Source organism: Neltuma alba, unplaced genomic scaffold (genome assembly GCF_004799145.2).
Source record: "Neltuma alba isolate B1F8T4 unplaced genomic scaffold, ASM479914v2 tig00007144_pilon, whole genome shotgun sequence".
Lineage (NCBI taxonomy): Eukaryota > Viridiplantae > Streptophyta > Magnoliopsida > Fabales > Fabaceae > Neltuma > Neltuma alba.
The window spans coordinates 65,331-82,352 of NW_021634688.1; the positions used below are offsets into that span (position 1 = coordinate 65,331).

General features: G+C 32.7%; 1 protein-coding gene and 1 pseudogene across 1 annotated transcript; one reads left to right on the plus strand and one right to left on the minus strand.

Moving 5' to 3' along the window:
• Positions 1-424: 424 nt before the first annotated feature.
• On the minus strand, positions 425-4,392 carry LOC114751873 (cold-responsive protein kinase 1-like; annotated as a pseudogene).
• A 3-nt stretch (positions 4,393-4,395) lies between these two features.
• Positions 4,396-16,432, plus strand: LOC114751874 (cold-responsive protein kinase 1-like; the record flags this gene model as incomplete). The annotated part of the gene is made up of 9 exons (XM_028940562.1): positions 4,396-4,425; positions 10,967-11,007; positions 13,472-13,872; positions 14,342-14,458; positions 14,633-14,760; positions 15,060-15,273; positions 15,387-15,618; positions 15,943-16,093; positions 16,190-16,432. Coding segments are annotated over 9 exons (1,557 nt in total), but the record flags the coding sequence as incomplete, so codon positions are not given.
• Between the last annotated feature and the right edge of the window lie 590 nt (positions 16,433-17,022).

The following is a 17,022-nucleotide window of genomic DNA, read 5'->3' on the forward strand; positions in this document are numbered from 1 at the left end:
GTGGTGATTCCACATTACGTGGGCAAACCAACACATTAGATTTTTGGTATGCCCTGAAATCCTTCAAAATACTTGATGCGTAAGGATGCATAGTTATGGAAAAATTCTTTATCTTTCAATGAACTATGATTAACGAACCTAAGTTCATAATATTAATAGAAGCAGAAAACAATCAAACACACGTCAGCATTTGGCAGTTTTAGGATATCAAATACCACATATAGTATAGTACAATCATGATTCAAAGGCTTTCATATTCAATAAATTATTTTACACCAAATGCCAAGTTGCCATGATTTCTCATAACTCTTGCACAATGGAAAAAGAAGGAGAACACTTTATTTACTTTTCCATTTTCACCATTGTAAACTCGCTAGGGTCAAACTTCAAGTGAGCCTTAACTGTATGATCATGTGGGATGTAATCACCTTCCCGATAGAGTGGAAGTGGACATAGTAGCATTTGATGAAGATGAACCATTATTCACCGAGGTTTCTCTTCTGGATCCAAATCTAGGATGCACATAAATAGGCATAGTAGGCAGGTCATGCTCCATTAAGCTCTTTCTTTTGAGCATTCTAACAATTTGAGACATTTTTGGCCTTGCTGCAGGAGATGCTTGTGTGCAAAGCAAACCAATCTCTATGATTTTCTTGACTTCCTCTGCATGATACTCCTTTGTGTCTAAGGTTTCGTCCACAAACTCTATATGCATTCCTCTCTCATATAGTTTCCAAGCCTAGGAACAAAATGATCATATAATGAAACAAAGGGTTAAGTGAGGCATATTTCATTAGATCATTGAATTTATACATTATGAGCTGCACATGAAGTTCCCTCTACAAAAAGCACTCCTTTTCTAATTAGATTTGTTTTGAGGGTTTACTTACTTTTTGAAGGAGATATTCACCACTATCATCAACCTTCAATGAATTACTTTTTTCTCCACTTATGATTTCTAGGACAACAACACCATAGCTATAAGTGTCAACTTTTTCTGATAATTGTCCATGCATTGCATATTCAGGTGCCACGTATCCCCTAGCAAAAACATATCGTTTGTGGCATGGGGATTCAAAACAACAACAAACATACATAGGACACAATAAAGAAAAGGAAAGATATGAACTCGCAAAATAAATTTGAAAATTTATGCACATTTTCAAATATTGCATCATATTTGAAACGCATCGTTTTCAAATAAAGGTAACAAGGTTTCATGTGGTCAATAAATGATTTTTTTTAACAATATCTCTTGTTTTTGTTTGACATAATAAAAGTGGGTAAAATAGGATGAAGTGTATATGCATTCACTTACATTGTTCCAGCAAATGGTTCATTGAGACGAGATTGGTCTCTTGGCAAAAGCTTTGCCAATCCAAAATCAGAAATTTTAGGCTGAAAATCATCACCCAAGAGAATGTTGCTAGTTTTTACATCTCTATGTATGATACAAATATGAAATTCCTCATGAAGATATGCCAAGCCTCTTGCAGTGCCCAAAATTATTCCATAACGTTGTGTCCAATTAAGAGAACCTTTATTTTCACCTATTTCCAACACTTCAGAGAGTAAGAAAAAGAAAAAGAAGAATAGAGGAATCAAAGTTGATTGAAACAATAGAAGAAATTCATGTAGGCGTTTGAGTTTGTCTACCATATAAGAATTGGCCAACATTTTTGTTTTTCATGTATTCATAGACAAGAAATCTCTCTTGGCCTTTATTGCAACATCCCAGAAGCCGAACAATATTTCGATGATGAATATTACTTATCAACTTCACTTCACTCTCAAATTCTTTCTCTGTCTGTTTGGATTGGCCTAAAACCAATTTCTTGATAGCAACTACTTTTCCATTTTTCAGAGTACCCTCACTACAAAAAAATAGACTTTAGGCGACGACTTTCGGCGGCGACAAAAAAAGTCGCCGCTGAAAGTCCACTTTCGGCGGCGACACCAAAAAGTCGCCGCTGAAACCAAAACTTTCAGCGGCGACAAAAGTGTCGCCGCCGAAAGTGGACTTTCAGCGGCGACTTTTCTAGTCACTGCTGAAAGTTCGCCATTGAAACCAAGACTTTCAGCGGCGACAAAAGTGTCGCCGCTGAAAGTGGACCTTCAGCGGCGACTTTTTTTATCGCCGCCAAAAGTGGACTTTCAGCGGCGACTTTTTTTGTCGCCGCTGAAAGTATAATATAATAATATATATTTTATTTTACAATATTAATAAACAAATTGCCGAAAGTGGACCTTCAGCGGCGACTTTTTTTGTCGCCGCCGAAAGTAGACTTTCAGCGGCGACTTTTTTTGTCGCCGCTGAAAGTATAATATAATAATATATATTTTATTTTACAATATTAATAAACAAATTGCCGAAAATGGACCTTCAGCGGCGACTTTTTTGTTGCCGCCGAAAGTGGACCTTCAGCGGCGACTTTTTTTGTCGCCGCTGAAAGTATAATATAATAATATATATTTTATTTTACAATATTAATAAACAAATTGCCGAAAATGGACCTTCAGCGGCGACTTTTTTTGTCGCCGCCGAAAGTGGACCTTCAGCGGCGACTTTTTTTGTCGCCGCTGAAAGTATAATATAATAATATATATTTTATTTTACAATATTAATAAACAAATTCAATCTGGCTCAGCGGCAAGAAGGTTGGACACGAAGGGAGGCGGTCACAAGTTCGAACCTGGAAGAAGACACATTTAAGGTGAAAACACTTTCGGCGGCGACATTTGTCGCTGCTAAAACTTCTAAAAGTCGCCGCTGAAAGTATCTTTTAACGGCGACCTTTTTAGTCGCCACTGAAAGTTTTCAGCCACGGCTGCTACGGCAACGACTTTTCAGCGGCGACTTGTCGCCGCAAAAAACTTTTGGCGGCGACTTTTGTACTTTCAGCGGCGACTTTTGTCGCCGCTGAAAGTCAATTTTTTTGTAGTGCCTGTTCAACAAAGACACTATACTTAACGATGGTAGAACATGCTTATAGAAAGTTCTATCTTTGTTTGAAGTAATGTGATGTTTAACGATACACATTAACTATCAAGCAAAGGATAGTATTTTTTTTGTCTAAGATCAACCTTTGCTTCTTTCATGAGGTGAATTCATACAAGAAGAAAATATATTAAATAAAACATTACAGATATCGTATGATGAAATCGTAGCATAGTGTATGACAAATATTAACAAGCCTATATTTATACCATTAAATGATATGTCATTGAAATACGGAAAAAGAATGTTTTAATTTATAAGATTTACCTTCTATACATCACCAAAGGCTTGTTCTCCTAGTTTATTTTTTTCACTGAAATTTTTTGTCGCTGACTTTAGATCTTTATACCTATAATTGACCGGGCCTTTTAACTCAGTTGCTTCCAAAATATCACCTGTAAGGAAAACCAAAGTGGACAAATCTCTCAACAAAATCAAAGCATGACATTAAATCATTTCAAATTAAATAATGAAGACCTTTTCAGTTATCATACCTGTAGGAACCGTCTTGGATGATTTTGCTCGAATATACAAAGCAAATAATGCAAGGATAATCAAAATAGTAGATACTCCTCCCACGACTCCACCAATAATGGCCTTCTTCTTGCTTGCATCTCCTAAAAGTCACGAAGAAAAATGTTGACCCAGCGAATTTTCACCGGAGCATATATACGCAAAATATGGAAGCCATTTCAAAAGTTTATTATAACCCACCTTCTTTCAAGAAGAGATTGATGTTAGTGGTTTGATTATCAGCAAAGAAGGCAGTGGTGGAATATCTCATGAAGCACCCAAAATCAAAAGTCTTGGCATTCGAGTTTGGGAGGCAAATCTGAAAGTTTCTCAAGGCAATGTTCAAGCAATTGTCGCAACCACTTTGTGTGAGAGTCTCAAGACATTGAGCAAAGGCATAAATGTTTGAGCCGTTACTGTTAGGTACTCTCGTTTTAGTGGCTGCAAAGTAACCATTGATTCTTGGGGTGGCTATTTCCAGATTCTTTATCACTTGTTGCACAGTTGAAGCAAGTTCAGTTGAATTTCTTGTTTCATTCCCACAATAAATGTTGTTTCCTGCGTCTGTGGACTGGTTAAAGAAGGTATTGCTCTCGTACCTGCATAAAACACAAGAGAGGAACAAAAATATTTTATTGTGATGGAATATTTGGGAAACTGAATTTCTTGTATTACATTAATTAATATAATGTATTTATACTAGTGATAAACCAGGATAATTACATAGCAAACTTAGATGTGCTAATCTATGCTTCAAATATATAATAGCAAATGAGTTATAATGTGTTATGTGCATAAGCGATTTAAGAAAAGCTGAAATTGGCCAAGTACCGGAGCAAGCAGCCGTCGTATATGATGTGGGCACCGTCGACGGAGGCAGAGCAGTTGCGTATCTGGACGGCGGCGAAGTCGAAGCAAGAGAGACAGTCGGCGATGGAGAGGTAGTTTCTGCATTGAAAAAGCCCATAAGTGGGGTTGTCACCCTTTACTACCTCCGCCGTGGTGAAGTGTTTGCTTTGGTTGCTGATCTGCGCTCTCATGTCTCGAAACGTTGCGTTTAGGTTGTTCTGGAAGATGGACACATCGCTGACGTTGATTTGGCTGCACCCTATCCTCACAAAAATCGTCTGAGGCTCTGAAACGACGCCGTCAAGCGTCCACCATGACCAGATTGTGAAGCTCAACAAGAAGAAGAAGAAGGGCTTCTGTTGCAGGCGAAGCAGCATGATGTTTTCTTACTTTCAGAGAGAGAGAGAGAGATGAGAGATGAAGGAAGGAAGGAAAGTAGTGGGAGGGGATATATATAAATAAACATGGTGTTGTGTTTCAATAATATCTTTGTTTTGAATATCTTAATTGAATTTATTCTGTTTGCCGCCGTTTTTTTAATACCTTCAAATTATAAGGGTTATTATATATAATCTCGCCATATATAAGCATTTAAAAAATTCAAATACCATTATTTTAAGCCCCAATCATACTCACTTCGCAATACTACTCTCGCATCTAGCCGCCTACCATCACATCCAATCCGCCTATTTTGATTATTTTCTACATCGGTACGCGTAACATTAGGACAAAACTTATTCGGTTAAGTATATTTATTGAGTCAAGTTTTTTAATCGCAGTTGTTATTTTATTATTGTGAGTTGTTAAAATATTATGTATGCTTATAAATTCATTTATGAATACGTGTAAATTTTTATATCATCTCTTATAATATAAATTAGGAATTTTAAATTTTCATATGATTTAGAATTCTAAGTTTTGTGATCATATATGCCGTGAGTGGGTCATAAAGGAATTTAGATGTTATTTTCGCTTGTTCTGTTTATATTTATTTTCTTTTATATCATTGTCTCTATGTCACAATATTCATTAGAAAGATGTCCCAAGAAATATACTCTGTTGTTTAAAAAAGAAAGTCAAGCTTGTTGTTGGACTGATTGTACATGGGGAAGCATCCGAATCCTACTAAATATAATTGATGTAGTCATTTCTTAAAAGAATATTTAGATCTTTTTGTGATTTGATTATATATATGGTAACTTAGGGCGCGGAAAAAATTATGGAAAGGGATGAGAAAATAAGATTAATTAATACTATCTCTTGTTCTTAATATAAAAGATAGTTTAACATCTAATTTAGTTTTAAATATAAAATCCCAGTCGTCTTTGTCTTTTATATTTATCTATTTTTTCTTAAGGTAGTTCTTGTAGTAATTGTACATATTAAATATCTCATCAAATGGTAATTCTAGCTAACATACTCCTCTGGTCTTTAATATAAAACCTATTTAACTAATTTGATTAGATTAAGAAAGTTAGGTAAGTTAATTAATTATAAAAAATATGACATGCTTTTCCTAAAATATCACAATCATCTTTCTTAATATCCTTCCTCCCTCTTCCACTTGATTATAGTTGAAGGAGTATCCATAAGGGTAATTTAGAAAAAATTGATAAATATGAGAAATAGTCTCATATTTAAGGACCAAAATTAACTCAACAATTAGGTCCTATATTAAGAACCAGAGGAGTATATGATTAGTAAGGATATTTTATATAAGACAATATTTATTTATTACAAATAACTAACTAAAATAACTTTTTTAATCGAGTCAAAGTAGTTAAATACTTTTGTGGTTTTATTTATAAGTTACTTTCAATATATTTCACACAGACCAATAAAAACCTTAAACTTTATTAGCTCTCATTTAAAATTCAACAACTTTTAACTTTATCCCTATTCAATATATATTATACCTCATGTAAATAAAGTCAATATAATAATAAATAAAGGTTAACACTGTATATCCATACAAAAAAATTTTTTCTCAATACACTGTAAATAGGACCAAAACATGCATTTTTTTCTCTGCCTTATGAGTGGGACAAGAGGAGTAGCTTTTATATTAAAAAGTAGAGCCAGTATATATTAGCTTGCAGAATTAATATGAGGCGGATGACAACTTGTAATGTCCCAAGTCCCGGCATAACATCACGTGATGCCTCAAATTTCGATTCCCAATTATTAACTTGAAAGATGATTTAATTAGTACCCCAATTGTCAACTCGTTTTTTATTTGTTACATCAGAGAATTAAGAAAGTGAATCCTGTAATAAAGTACAGCTGTACGGTATATTATATTATTAGGCTGATCTTGTACTGCACATGTTGAGTGTAACGTACCCGTCAAGATTCTCTAGCAGCCCGTCTAAAATGAGTAATAAACAACTTTTTAATTATGATTTATAAAACATAAAAAAAATATGTGAGAGGAATTTTGTTTCAACTCACGCAAAATTTACTTATAAGTGCTTGTATAAGTAATGCCAAAAAAGCACTAGGCAATCACAATTTTGGATCATATTATTTGTAATATACTACCTCTTGTCCTTTATATATCTAGTTTAATATTCAATTTAGTTCTAAATAAAAGAGTCTAATACACTTTGTCTCTCATATTTGTTTATTTTTTAAAATAATTTTTGTAACAGTTATACATGTTAAGAGTTTCATTAAATAGTAATTCTAACCAATATTCATAATTAGCAAGTGTTTTTAAGGAACGAAGAGGTAGTGTGTTTCTACAGTTATTAGCACGAATCCTTTTCCTGAATGTTGTGTTTTTACATTTGAGTTTCGATTCTTTTTTGTTTTGGTATTTTTCATAAAGGAAGATGAAAATAAAAATACGAGATTTTTTTAAAAAAACAAAAAAATTCTGTATATCAGGTTTTTAAAAAATGGGGTAAAAAATAGAGTTTTTGCGTTGATTAAACTGTTTAAAAACTTATGTCACTTGTTTTTACGATCCTGCATTAACTGAAGTTAAAAGTCAGATTTGCAGCCGTGCTTATTGTTTGCTTGTTGAGCTTCATAATCACACGTAAAGCTAATCCGATCCGTTTGTAGCCTTTTATTTCATATGGCACTCTGATCTTATTTATAAATTATTTATAGAGAAAAAATTGTTTCTAAATATAAGTTACTTGTAGGGTAATTAATGAGTTTTTATTATTTTCACCTGTTGATTTCATAAATATAGAAAGTGATAAAAATAAATATATACGTAAAAAATAAATACATAGGTAAGAGGAAATATAACAAAACATTTCTAATACTTTTTTTTTAATGAGAACAAATGTGGAATTTGGAGGTGGAGGGGCTTCTTTTTTTCAATATCGCTCCTATATATTTTATTTCCTCTTTGATTAGCGTATTGCACATTTTACTCATTAACTTTGTTAATAAAGGCATATTTGAGGGGAAAAAAATTATATGCCTTACGTATTTCTTGTTTTAAATTAATTTTAACTGATTTTCTTGATAAACATAAATAAATAAAGTTTAGCTTATATTTTGAATTGAAGGAATTGAGGGAGTAATGTATTTTTTAATTTGCGAGTTTGGGGAACAAGTGATCTATAAATAGTAATAAAGTGGTATATTACGTCCCTTAATTATCAAGGCACTCCCCAATTATTAAGTGGGTGGAATCTCATTCTCGGCCGTTGGCACCTATATTCTATTAACTTGACCATCCTCATCTCACATCCGAGCTGCCTATATTTAAGATGCGTTTATGATAATACACCATCATTAACTATAAATTAATGTCCAAATATAGCTGTCTCTGGCCATTAAAAAAGAATTGAAATGTCGAGCTTCTCTTCACTATGTCCTACTTTTTTTTACTAGGAATTAATTTTCTCATATTATTTTCAAATAAGTTTTAGGAATTCAAATTGAGTGATTTAAATGGAAAAAAACTATATATATACATATCAAAGTTATTTGTGATCGGGAAGTAACTAACAAGGTAAAAGGAAAATATTAGACTAACAATATCATATATATGACAGTGAATGTTAGACTTTTAAAGGATAGCATACAAATAAAATGAGAATAGTCCTGATAAGGATGTTATGGTGATACCCAAAAAAAAAAAAAAAGAGATTTGTAATGATCATACATACGAAAGAGTTGGCTTGACATCTACTGTTGGGGGGAAAAAAAACAGAGTAAAAAATCGTTTGAATGGTTCGAACATGTTCAAAGAAGATAACTGAATACACTTAGTAAGAATGGTAAATCAACCAATACTCTGAATAAGATTGGAGTAGAGGTTATACAGCTATTATACAAATCTATTAAAAAAAAAACATGTGTTGTTACCCCAAATCACAATGAATTGTCGATTATTGACCACGAAACACCACCAAATTTGTCAAGAGTTCAAAAACCCTAGGATTTGCCACAACGATGGCATGATTAGGAGAGGCTTTAAGCTCTTGTTGAGAAGGCTGATTTAAAGCGGCCGGAGACTAGAAGATGGAGGCAATCATATATATGGATGTTACAACGAAGGAGGATGAACCAATGAAGAGGCAAAAAAATTGATTTTTTTTTTTCCAAAAAAAGTCCAGATTGCTGTTTCTTAACAGTAAAATATAAAAAAAATTCATATAAATTGAGGCTGAGATTGAGAAAAATGCTTATTTGATGGTTATTTACAAAAATTATTAATATTAAAAAAATAATTAACCATCAGATAAATTGATTTGGTTCAACAGTATCACAGAAAAAGCACAACAATGACGACTAAATTACCATATAAATGATTGTTATGAAATGTCATTTATGGGCCCCCTCTTATTTGATGGTTTTCTAACCGTAAAATAATCTCAAGAAATTTGACAATTTTTAGACAATCGTCAAATACAAGTCCTTTAGCTTAGTTTTTTCGTATTATATTTGGAAGAAGCTTTATTTGATCATTATTAATAAGTGACCATAAAATATTCGGGGCCATATTTGATAGCTAAGTGCTTTAACAGTCAAGTATGTGCTTCAATTTAACGGTTGTTGTACAAAATTGTCAAATGTTATACATTTTGTTTATCTATAGGTTGGCTGCCTTCCAAAGAACCCCCATGCAGCGATCAAATGCAGCCAGTACCTTCAAAATCTAATATTTAAACCCATTCATCAAGGCCAAATTTTTCGTGGTTAAGTATCATAAAAATTTTTGGAAAATAACTATGTATTCTGGGAAAAAAATATATTACCAAAAAGATTCATAATAAGTGAAAAACAAGTTTCGATGCAAGAATTGATACACAAAGTTCATGCTACTCTTTTGTTATTGAAATTTTTTTTTATAATCATATCATCATTTTTTTAAAAATCTCTCATGGCGATTTTCTCAAAAACAAAAATACTAAGCTTACTCCTGATGAAAATTTTAAAAAAATGATACTTGAGATTTTGCAAAATTCTTAATCATCAGTTAGCATGACAAACAATTATATAAATACTAGACTTAGTCCTCATATTATGAATGTTGAAAAAATTTAAAAACAAAAGATAGTCAATATCACTCTGAATCATAACATACATTAAGGACAAGGTTAAAGTCTCATGGACATCCCTATCCCTAAAGAAATTGAAAAGGCCACCTGGCTGCTGCCTCTACTCTCCAGGTCACAATACTTATTAAGAGGATGTCCTAAGAAATACCTTATCTCCATGATGCTCTGTTATTAAAACAAGAAAGTCAAACTTCTTGTTGGTGGACTAACTGTTCATAAGGAAGCAGCCGAATCTCACTTATTCTTAATATCATTTATAAACAAAAATATTTAGATCTTTTCGTAATTTAATATTTATATATAATTTAGTGAACTGACAACACATTATTACTATTACAGAAATGGAAAAATAAGCAAGATTAATTAATATAGCCAGAAAAATTGATATGAGGCGGCTAATTGACAACGTAACTTGTACGAAGGAGTGCATAATTTCACAATTTAACATTACATAATGCCTTAATTTCTCAATTATTAACTTATTTAATTATCACTCCCAATGTCAACTCTTGTTTTGTTTATTAAAGCATATAATTAATTAATTAAGATAATAAATCCTGTAATTAGTAGCTAGGCTGCTGTAGCGTATATTATTCTGTTGACCATCTTGTACTGGATATATAAATATAACACCAGAGGCTCAGCTTCTCAGTGTGGCTTGAATTATCACAACAGAAACCTTAAAGTGATCAAATTCCTTTTCTTTTCTAATAATTAAACTTCGATCATGCTGCAACAAAACCCCTTGTTCCTCACCTTCTTGTTGAGCTTCACAATCTGGTCATGGGGGACTCTTGACGGCGTCGTTTCAGAGCCACAGCTCAGTGAAGTGAAATCAGGTTGCAGCCCCTATAACGTCAGTGACGTGACCATCTTCAACAAGAACCTAAACGTGACGATGCGAAGCCTGAGAGAGCAGGTCAGCAACCAGAGCAAATACTTCGCCACGGCGCAGGCAGTGAAGGGTAACAATCCGGCGTACGGCGTTTTTCAGTGCAGGAACTATCTCTCCATCAAAGACTGCCTCGCTTGCTTCGACTTCGCCGCCTTCCAAATAAAAAATAACTGCTCCGTCGCTGCCACCGGTGCCCGTGTCATTTACGAAGGTTGCTTCCTCAGGTACTGACCAACTTTGACCTCTTTTCAGGAAAACAAAAACAAAAAATATTTATCAATTAGAAAATATTATTGAGGAGAAATGATAGTAAAAGAACTTTAAATTACCAAAAATAGTAATGGGATTTTGAAATTTGGTCAAAAAGCGATGAAAATGCTCCTCACTTAAAAATGATAATTAAAGTCACATTAGCTAGCCATCCTCGTTGGTTACCCTACCAGCAGTCGGTGGCTAGTCCCTGTTGACGACGGACTCAGTTTTGGTACCCATCACATAGTATTGAATACTACGATGCTTATTATTGTAGTGGAATCTACATCATTCAAGTACAGTTTTAATCATCTAAATTTAAACTTTTTAAGTAATAATTTTTAAATAAAAATTATTTTTAAAAAAACCTACAATTAGAAGATTATATTTATTTTGAATTATGTACTTATAAAAAAATTTTAAAAAAATATAAAAATAATTAAATCTTAGTAGTTCATATTAAACTTGAACGCCGAGATTGGTTTCGTCAGTGACAGGGATTTGATTTTGGGGTAAAATGGTAAAGGTGGGGTTTAATTTCATCACCTCTTGAATTCTAAAATTTTTTTTATGACGAAACAAATTATTTAATTAAAATATTATAAAATAAGATATAAAATAACTATTATGTTTTAAATGAACAGTACTTTTGTGTTTTTTTCCTGAATTGAAAATCCCACCTAGATATTGTAGCACTTGAGTAGGATTATTCAAAATCAATATATCAGGGGGTCTTGGACTCTTGGTCAGTATAACTTCAAAATTCTTATTATATTGTTCTCCCTGTTATTAATATAATTATCAATTTAATTTAGATGTGTATTTAATGAACTGGGGAGTTACCCCTCCATTTATTTTATCTTTCATCGATAACTTATTTCGAATCTTCCTTTGTAAAATTTGTCGTTATTAAGAATCTCATTGAAACTAAAATATGAGACCCATACATACACTTTCAAGACAGGTCATTAAATTTTGGTCAAAAAAAGACAGGTCATTAAATTCCTTAGAATTATTTTACTAATTACTTGAGAAAAGTGATAACATAGCCCCATGTGTCAGAAGTTGATATACTATTATTATAAGTTTGTTGCTCTCTTCACTTTAGGAAACTTATAATCCCACGTTTTAAGAAAATATATATTAGTTATGATATTTATGACTTATGAATGATGTGAGTTTCTATAAGTTTTTTCTGGTTAAATTATACAAAATTCATATTAATATATATAAAGTCACATAAATACATTTGCAAAATTTAGTTTAACTACCTTTTGAACTTAGGTATGCGGAATAATAATGGTATGGAAACTTCTTAAAATATCACACACTTTTTCTCATTCGCAATCTCAATTATTTACCAAGAGACGAATATGTAATCTTAGTTGTTAAAAGTTTATCCAAAATTTTATTTTCCTGGCATACCATATTTGATACATCTTTAAATCTATATGTTATTATCACCACTTTTTTATGAATTTTGTAAATAATATAAATTAAAATAAATAATTTTCATGCTTCAAGGCATAAGATTAATAGCATAAAGGAGGTGAAGCACTCTATACATATAAAGTACAATGTCGTTGTGTTTAAAATTCCTAGTTGCTCTACTTCTCTTCATAAAATTCTTCAAGCGGTTCCACAGCAGAGTTTGTAAACCATAAAATAATTACATCACATCTATAACATCTCATGTAACCGATATCATTACAAAAGATATGACTTTCAGCAATGACTTTTAGTGGTGATATAGGTAGTCGCCACAAAAATTTCTACTTTCTGTGGTAACTTTTCGTATTGCTGCTAAAGGATTTTACTTTCAGCAATAACACCATATGCCATTGCCAAAACTTACGGAGACAAAATAAAGTCGCTATTGGAAAGCACTTTCAATGGCGACAGTTTCTTTTTGAATTTCTTTTAAAAAAACCATCATATTTTTGCAATAATTTTTTTATTAATGTAATATATTTTCACATATCCATGTGTATTATTTTTTGTAGTGTATGTGATGCAAATATCTAGGACTTTCTGTTATTTTTCATTTTCATTTTTATTATTCAGTTTATCTGAATTATTTATTTATTTTGTGATTAGTGACTTAGTGGGCAATTATCTTAACCCCACTCTTCTACTACTTATTTTCTGATTTTTATTAATTTTTTTATTTATTATTGGTTTAGGTTATAAAACATTATTAGGGTTTCATTTGTAGTCAAACTGTGTTATACAATTGAATTTTACTAACTCTCTCTTAGTTTTCTCTACTGCCTCCCTTTCTTTCCTAATTTCCTCTTTTGTCTCCCCCAATTTATTGATTTTTCTCCTTGTTTCACATAATTATATCCCTTAATTCATGTGGTGGATCATAAAAGTCACATTTAAAAAAGACCCATAATTATTACATATGACGTACTTTTGCGTGTGTTTTCCAAGGTATGAGAGCAGTATTTTCTTCGACCAGTCCACAGACGGTGGGAACCATATTGTGTGTGGGAATCGTGTGGCTAAGAACTCCACAGAACTTGCTTCAACTGTGCAGAAAGTGCTAAAGAATCTGGTAGAAGCAATACCAAGAATACCTGGTTTCTTCGCAGCCACTATAACCCCAGTACCTAACAGTAATAATTCAAATATTTACGCCATTGCTCAATGTCTCGAGACTCTCACTCAAAGTGGCTGCCAGGATTGCTTGGAATCTGGGTTCACAAGTTTTCAAATTTGTCTTCCCAGCTCAAATGCTAAGATTTTTTATGCTGGTTGTTTCATGAGATACTCCACTTCTGCATTTTTTGCTGCTAATCAGACCACTAATATCAAGCGCATCTTGAAACCAGGTACAATTATAAAGTTGGCATAATACTATTTTTAAGCCACCTCCCTGAAATTTGAAATTAGTGATTTTAGTCATTGAAATTTAACTTTATTTTGGTCTGTCTTAAGATTTTTGATCAAGGAAATAGAGTTTTTGGTTCCCCAAAAAAAGACCAAAACCAAAATGAGATCAAATTTCAAGGACTAAAATTATTGGTTTTAAATTTGAGGGATTAAAACTAACAATTGAGATAAACAGATATAGTGCAATTAAACTTCAAATTATTTAGATTCAAATCACTCAATTAAGAACGAAGTGCTTCTACTCTCGTAGTTAAATAGCTATAGCTCTTGCATATTTTACATGCGCTTGGATTATAAAAACCTGAAATATACATTTACTCATCATATATCGATACGTTTAAGGAGATTTGTTGCTTAATTACAAGATTATAACAAAAAAAAATAAACTTTTTGTCTTGTGACTTGTAGGAGATTCAAGCAAGAAGGCCATTATAGGTGGAGTCGTCGGTGGTGCATCTTTTATTTTGGTTCTCCTTGCATTATTTGCTTTGTATAGTCGATCATTGTCCAGAAGGGTCCATAGAGGTAAGATAACTAGAAAAATCTTTATTATTCAGCTTCAAATAATGATTCATTATGATGCGCTAGACTTACCTTTAATTTCTTCTACCAAAGGAAATATTACGGTTTTAATTTTAAAGGGATGAACCCCTAACTGCTTCATACTTACTAAGAGATTTCTACTGGTTTCTATTGCAGTTGACATTTTGGGAGCAACAGAGTTGAAAGGCCCGGTTAACTATAGGTATAAAGATCTGAAGTCTGCAACAAAAAATTTCAGTAAAGAGAATAAATTAGGAGAAGGAGGTTTTGGAGATGTATACAAGGTAGGTCATATATATAGACGGTCATTTTTATTATTATTGCAATAGATACACTATTCAAGAGACACTTTCGTATAGAGGGCTTTTTGTCTAAATTCAATTTAGGTGAGCATGTTAAAATAGAATTTGTTTGCCAGCATATATATATATATATAGTTCCACTTTATTGTTCACACGTCGTAAATAGCACAATTCATTTCTTAGATTCCATAAAATACACACAAAAATGTGTCTAATTCTTATAAAAAGATGGGACTTCCTACAGGCATGCTCTATAGTCTGATTTCTTTTTCATTGAACAGGGTACTCTGAAAAATGGAAAAGTAATTGCTATAAAGAAATTGGATTTAGAGCAATCCAAAAAGATGGAAGAAGATTTTCAAAGTGAAGTGAAGCTAATAAGTAATGTTCATCATCGAAATCTTGTTCGACTTCTCGGGTGTTGCAGTAAGGGTCAAGAGAGATTTCTTGTCTATGAGTATATGAAGAACAACAACGTTGGCCAATTCTTATTTGGTATATTCAATTAAAGACTTGAATAAATTTCCTCTATAGTTGAAAATAATCTACTTCCTCTATTCTCTATTTTTTGGTCCCCTTTCTCTTACTATCTAAAGCGTTGCAAACAGGTGAACATAAAGGCTCACTCAACTGGAAGCAACGTTATGGTATAATTTTAGGCACTGCACGGGGTTTGGCATATCTTCATGAGGGGTTCCACGTTTGCATTATGCATAGAGATATAAAGCCTAGCAACATCCTTTTGGATGATGATTTCCAACCTAAAATTGCTGATTTCGGGTTGGCAAGGCTTTTGCCAAGGGACCAATCTCATCTCAACACAAAATTTGCAGGAACAATGTAAGTCACAATTTATGTAACTATTCAAGTTTCTGCACTTAATTTATATCATACAAACACAAAAGATTGTAACAGAAGCCTTATATTGATCAAAAGGGACACTACTTTAACAACTAGATCTTTTCTCACATGTTCAGTTGTTTAGACAAAGCATGAAGACTTGTGTGTCAATTTATGACTCACTAGAAATATGATACAACACTTTAAAAGTTTCACATGAACATTTCAAATTTGTTTTATCATTTGTCCCTATGAATTTTCATGCATTATTGTGTCTCACGCCATATATATGTTAAATTTTTATCATTTGCCTTTGTTATATAGGGGATACACTGCACCAGAGTATATAATGCATGGACAATTATCTGAGAAGGTTGATACCTATTGCTACGGTGTTGTGGTCTTAGAAATCATAAGTGGGCAGAAGAGTGGTGAATTGAAGGATGATGATGAAGGCCAATTCCTCCTTCAAAGAGTGAGCAAATTCTCAAAACTAACATACCTATTTCCTTAGTATTTTCTTTTTAATAATTTTTTTTCTATCTTTTATCACTTTGATGTCCCTTGGAAGGCTTGGAAACTATATGAGAGAGGAATGCACATAGAGTTTGTGGATGAAACCTTAGATCCAAACGAGTACGATGCAGAAGAAGTGAAGAAAACCATAGAGATCGGATTGCTTTGCACGCAAGCATCTCCCGCAGCAAGGCCAACAATGTTTGAAGTTGTTGATATGCTGGAAAGCAAGGGTGGCTTGATAGATCACAAGCGACCCACTATGCCTGTCTATGTCGATCCTAATTTGAGGCCATGAAGATGAAAATTTTAGTCTAATAATTCATCTTTTAATTAGTTCTCCTTCATTCTATCACTGAAGATTTGAGTTCAAAATGAAACATAAATTCTGTAATCAGGAAAGTTTATGTAAAATAGTGGCCATTTGAGCCTGTGATGTAAAATAAATTAGTAGATGTAGTAAAGACTGTGAATTATGTGTGTTAAAACGCTAAATTAATAGTCTTACCTACTGTGAGTCTACCCACGAATATCTTGATCCGTATATTTTACAGAACCATTCTATATTTGAACTCTTTCTTCCACACTTTGTGTCGCAGGTAAGCTCTGCATCTATCCATCAGATATGGAGATCCTTAATTAATACCGGAGCTAGAATATTACCTGTGGTGATCAAAGGAGTAAAAACTTAATATATAGGCCTAGTAAATACTGATAAACTATAAAATAACAAAGATTTCACTCTCCTTTTCTAGTTGGATCTTATTAGATAATTATGATGTCCAACTTGCTTATACACTTGTTGGAATTCTCTCTTGGAAGTCTTTCGGCACATAAAAAAAGAGGAAAATAATGATGGAATTTTATTCTTTTACTAATTCGTTGTTA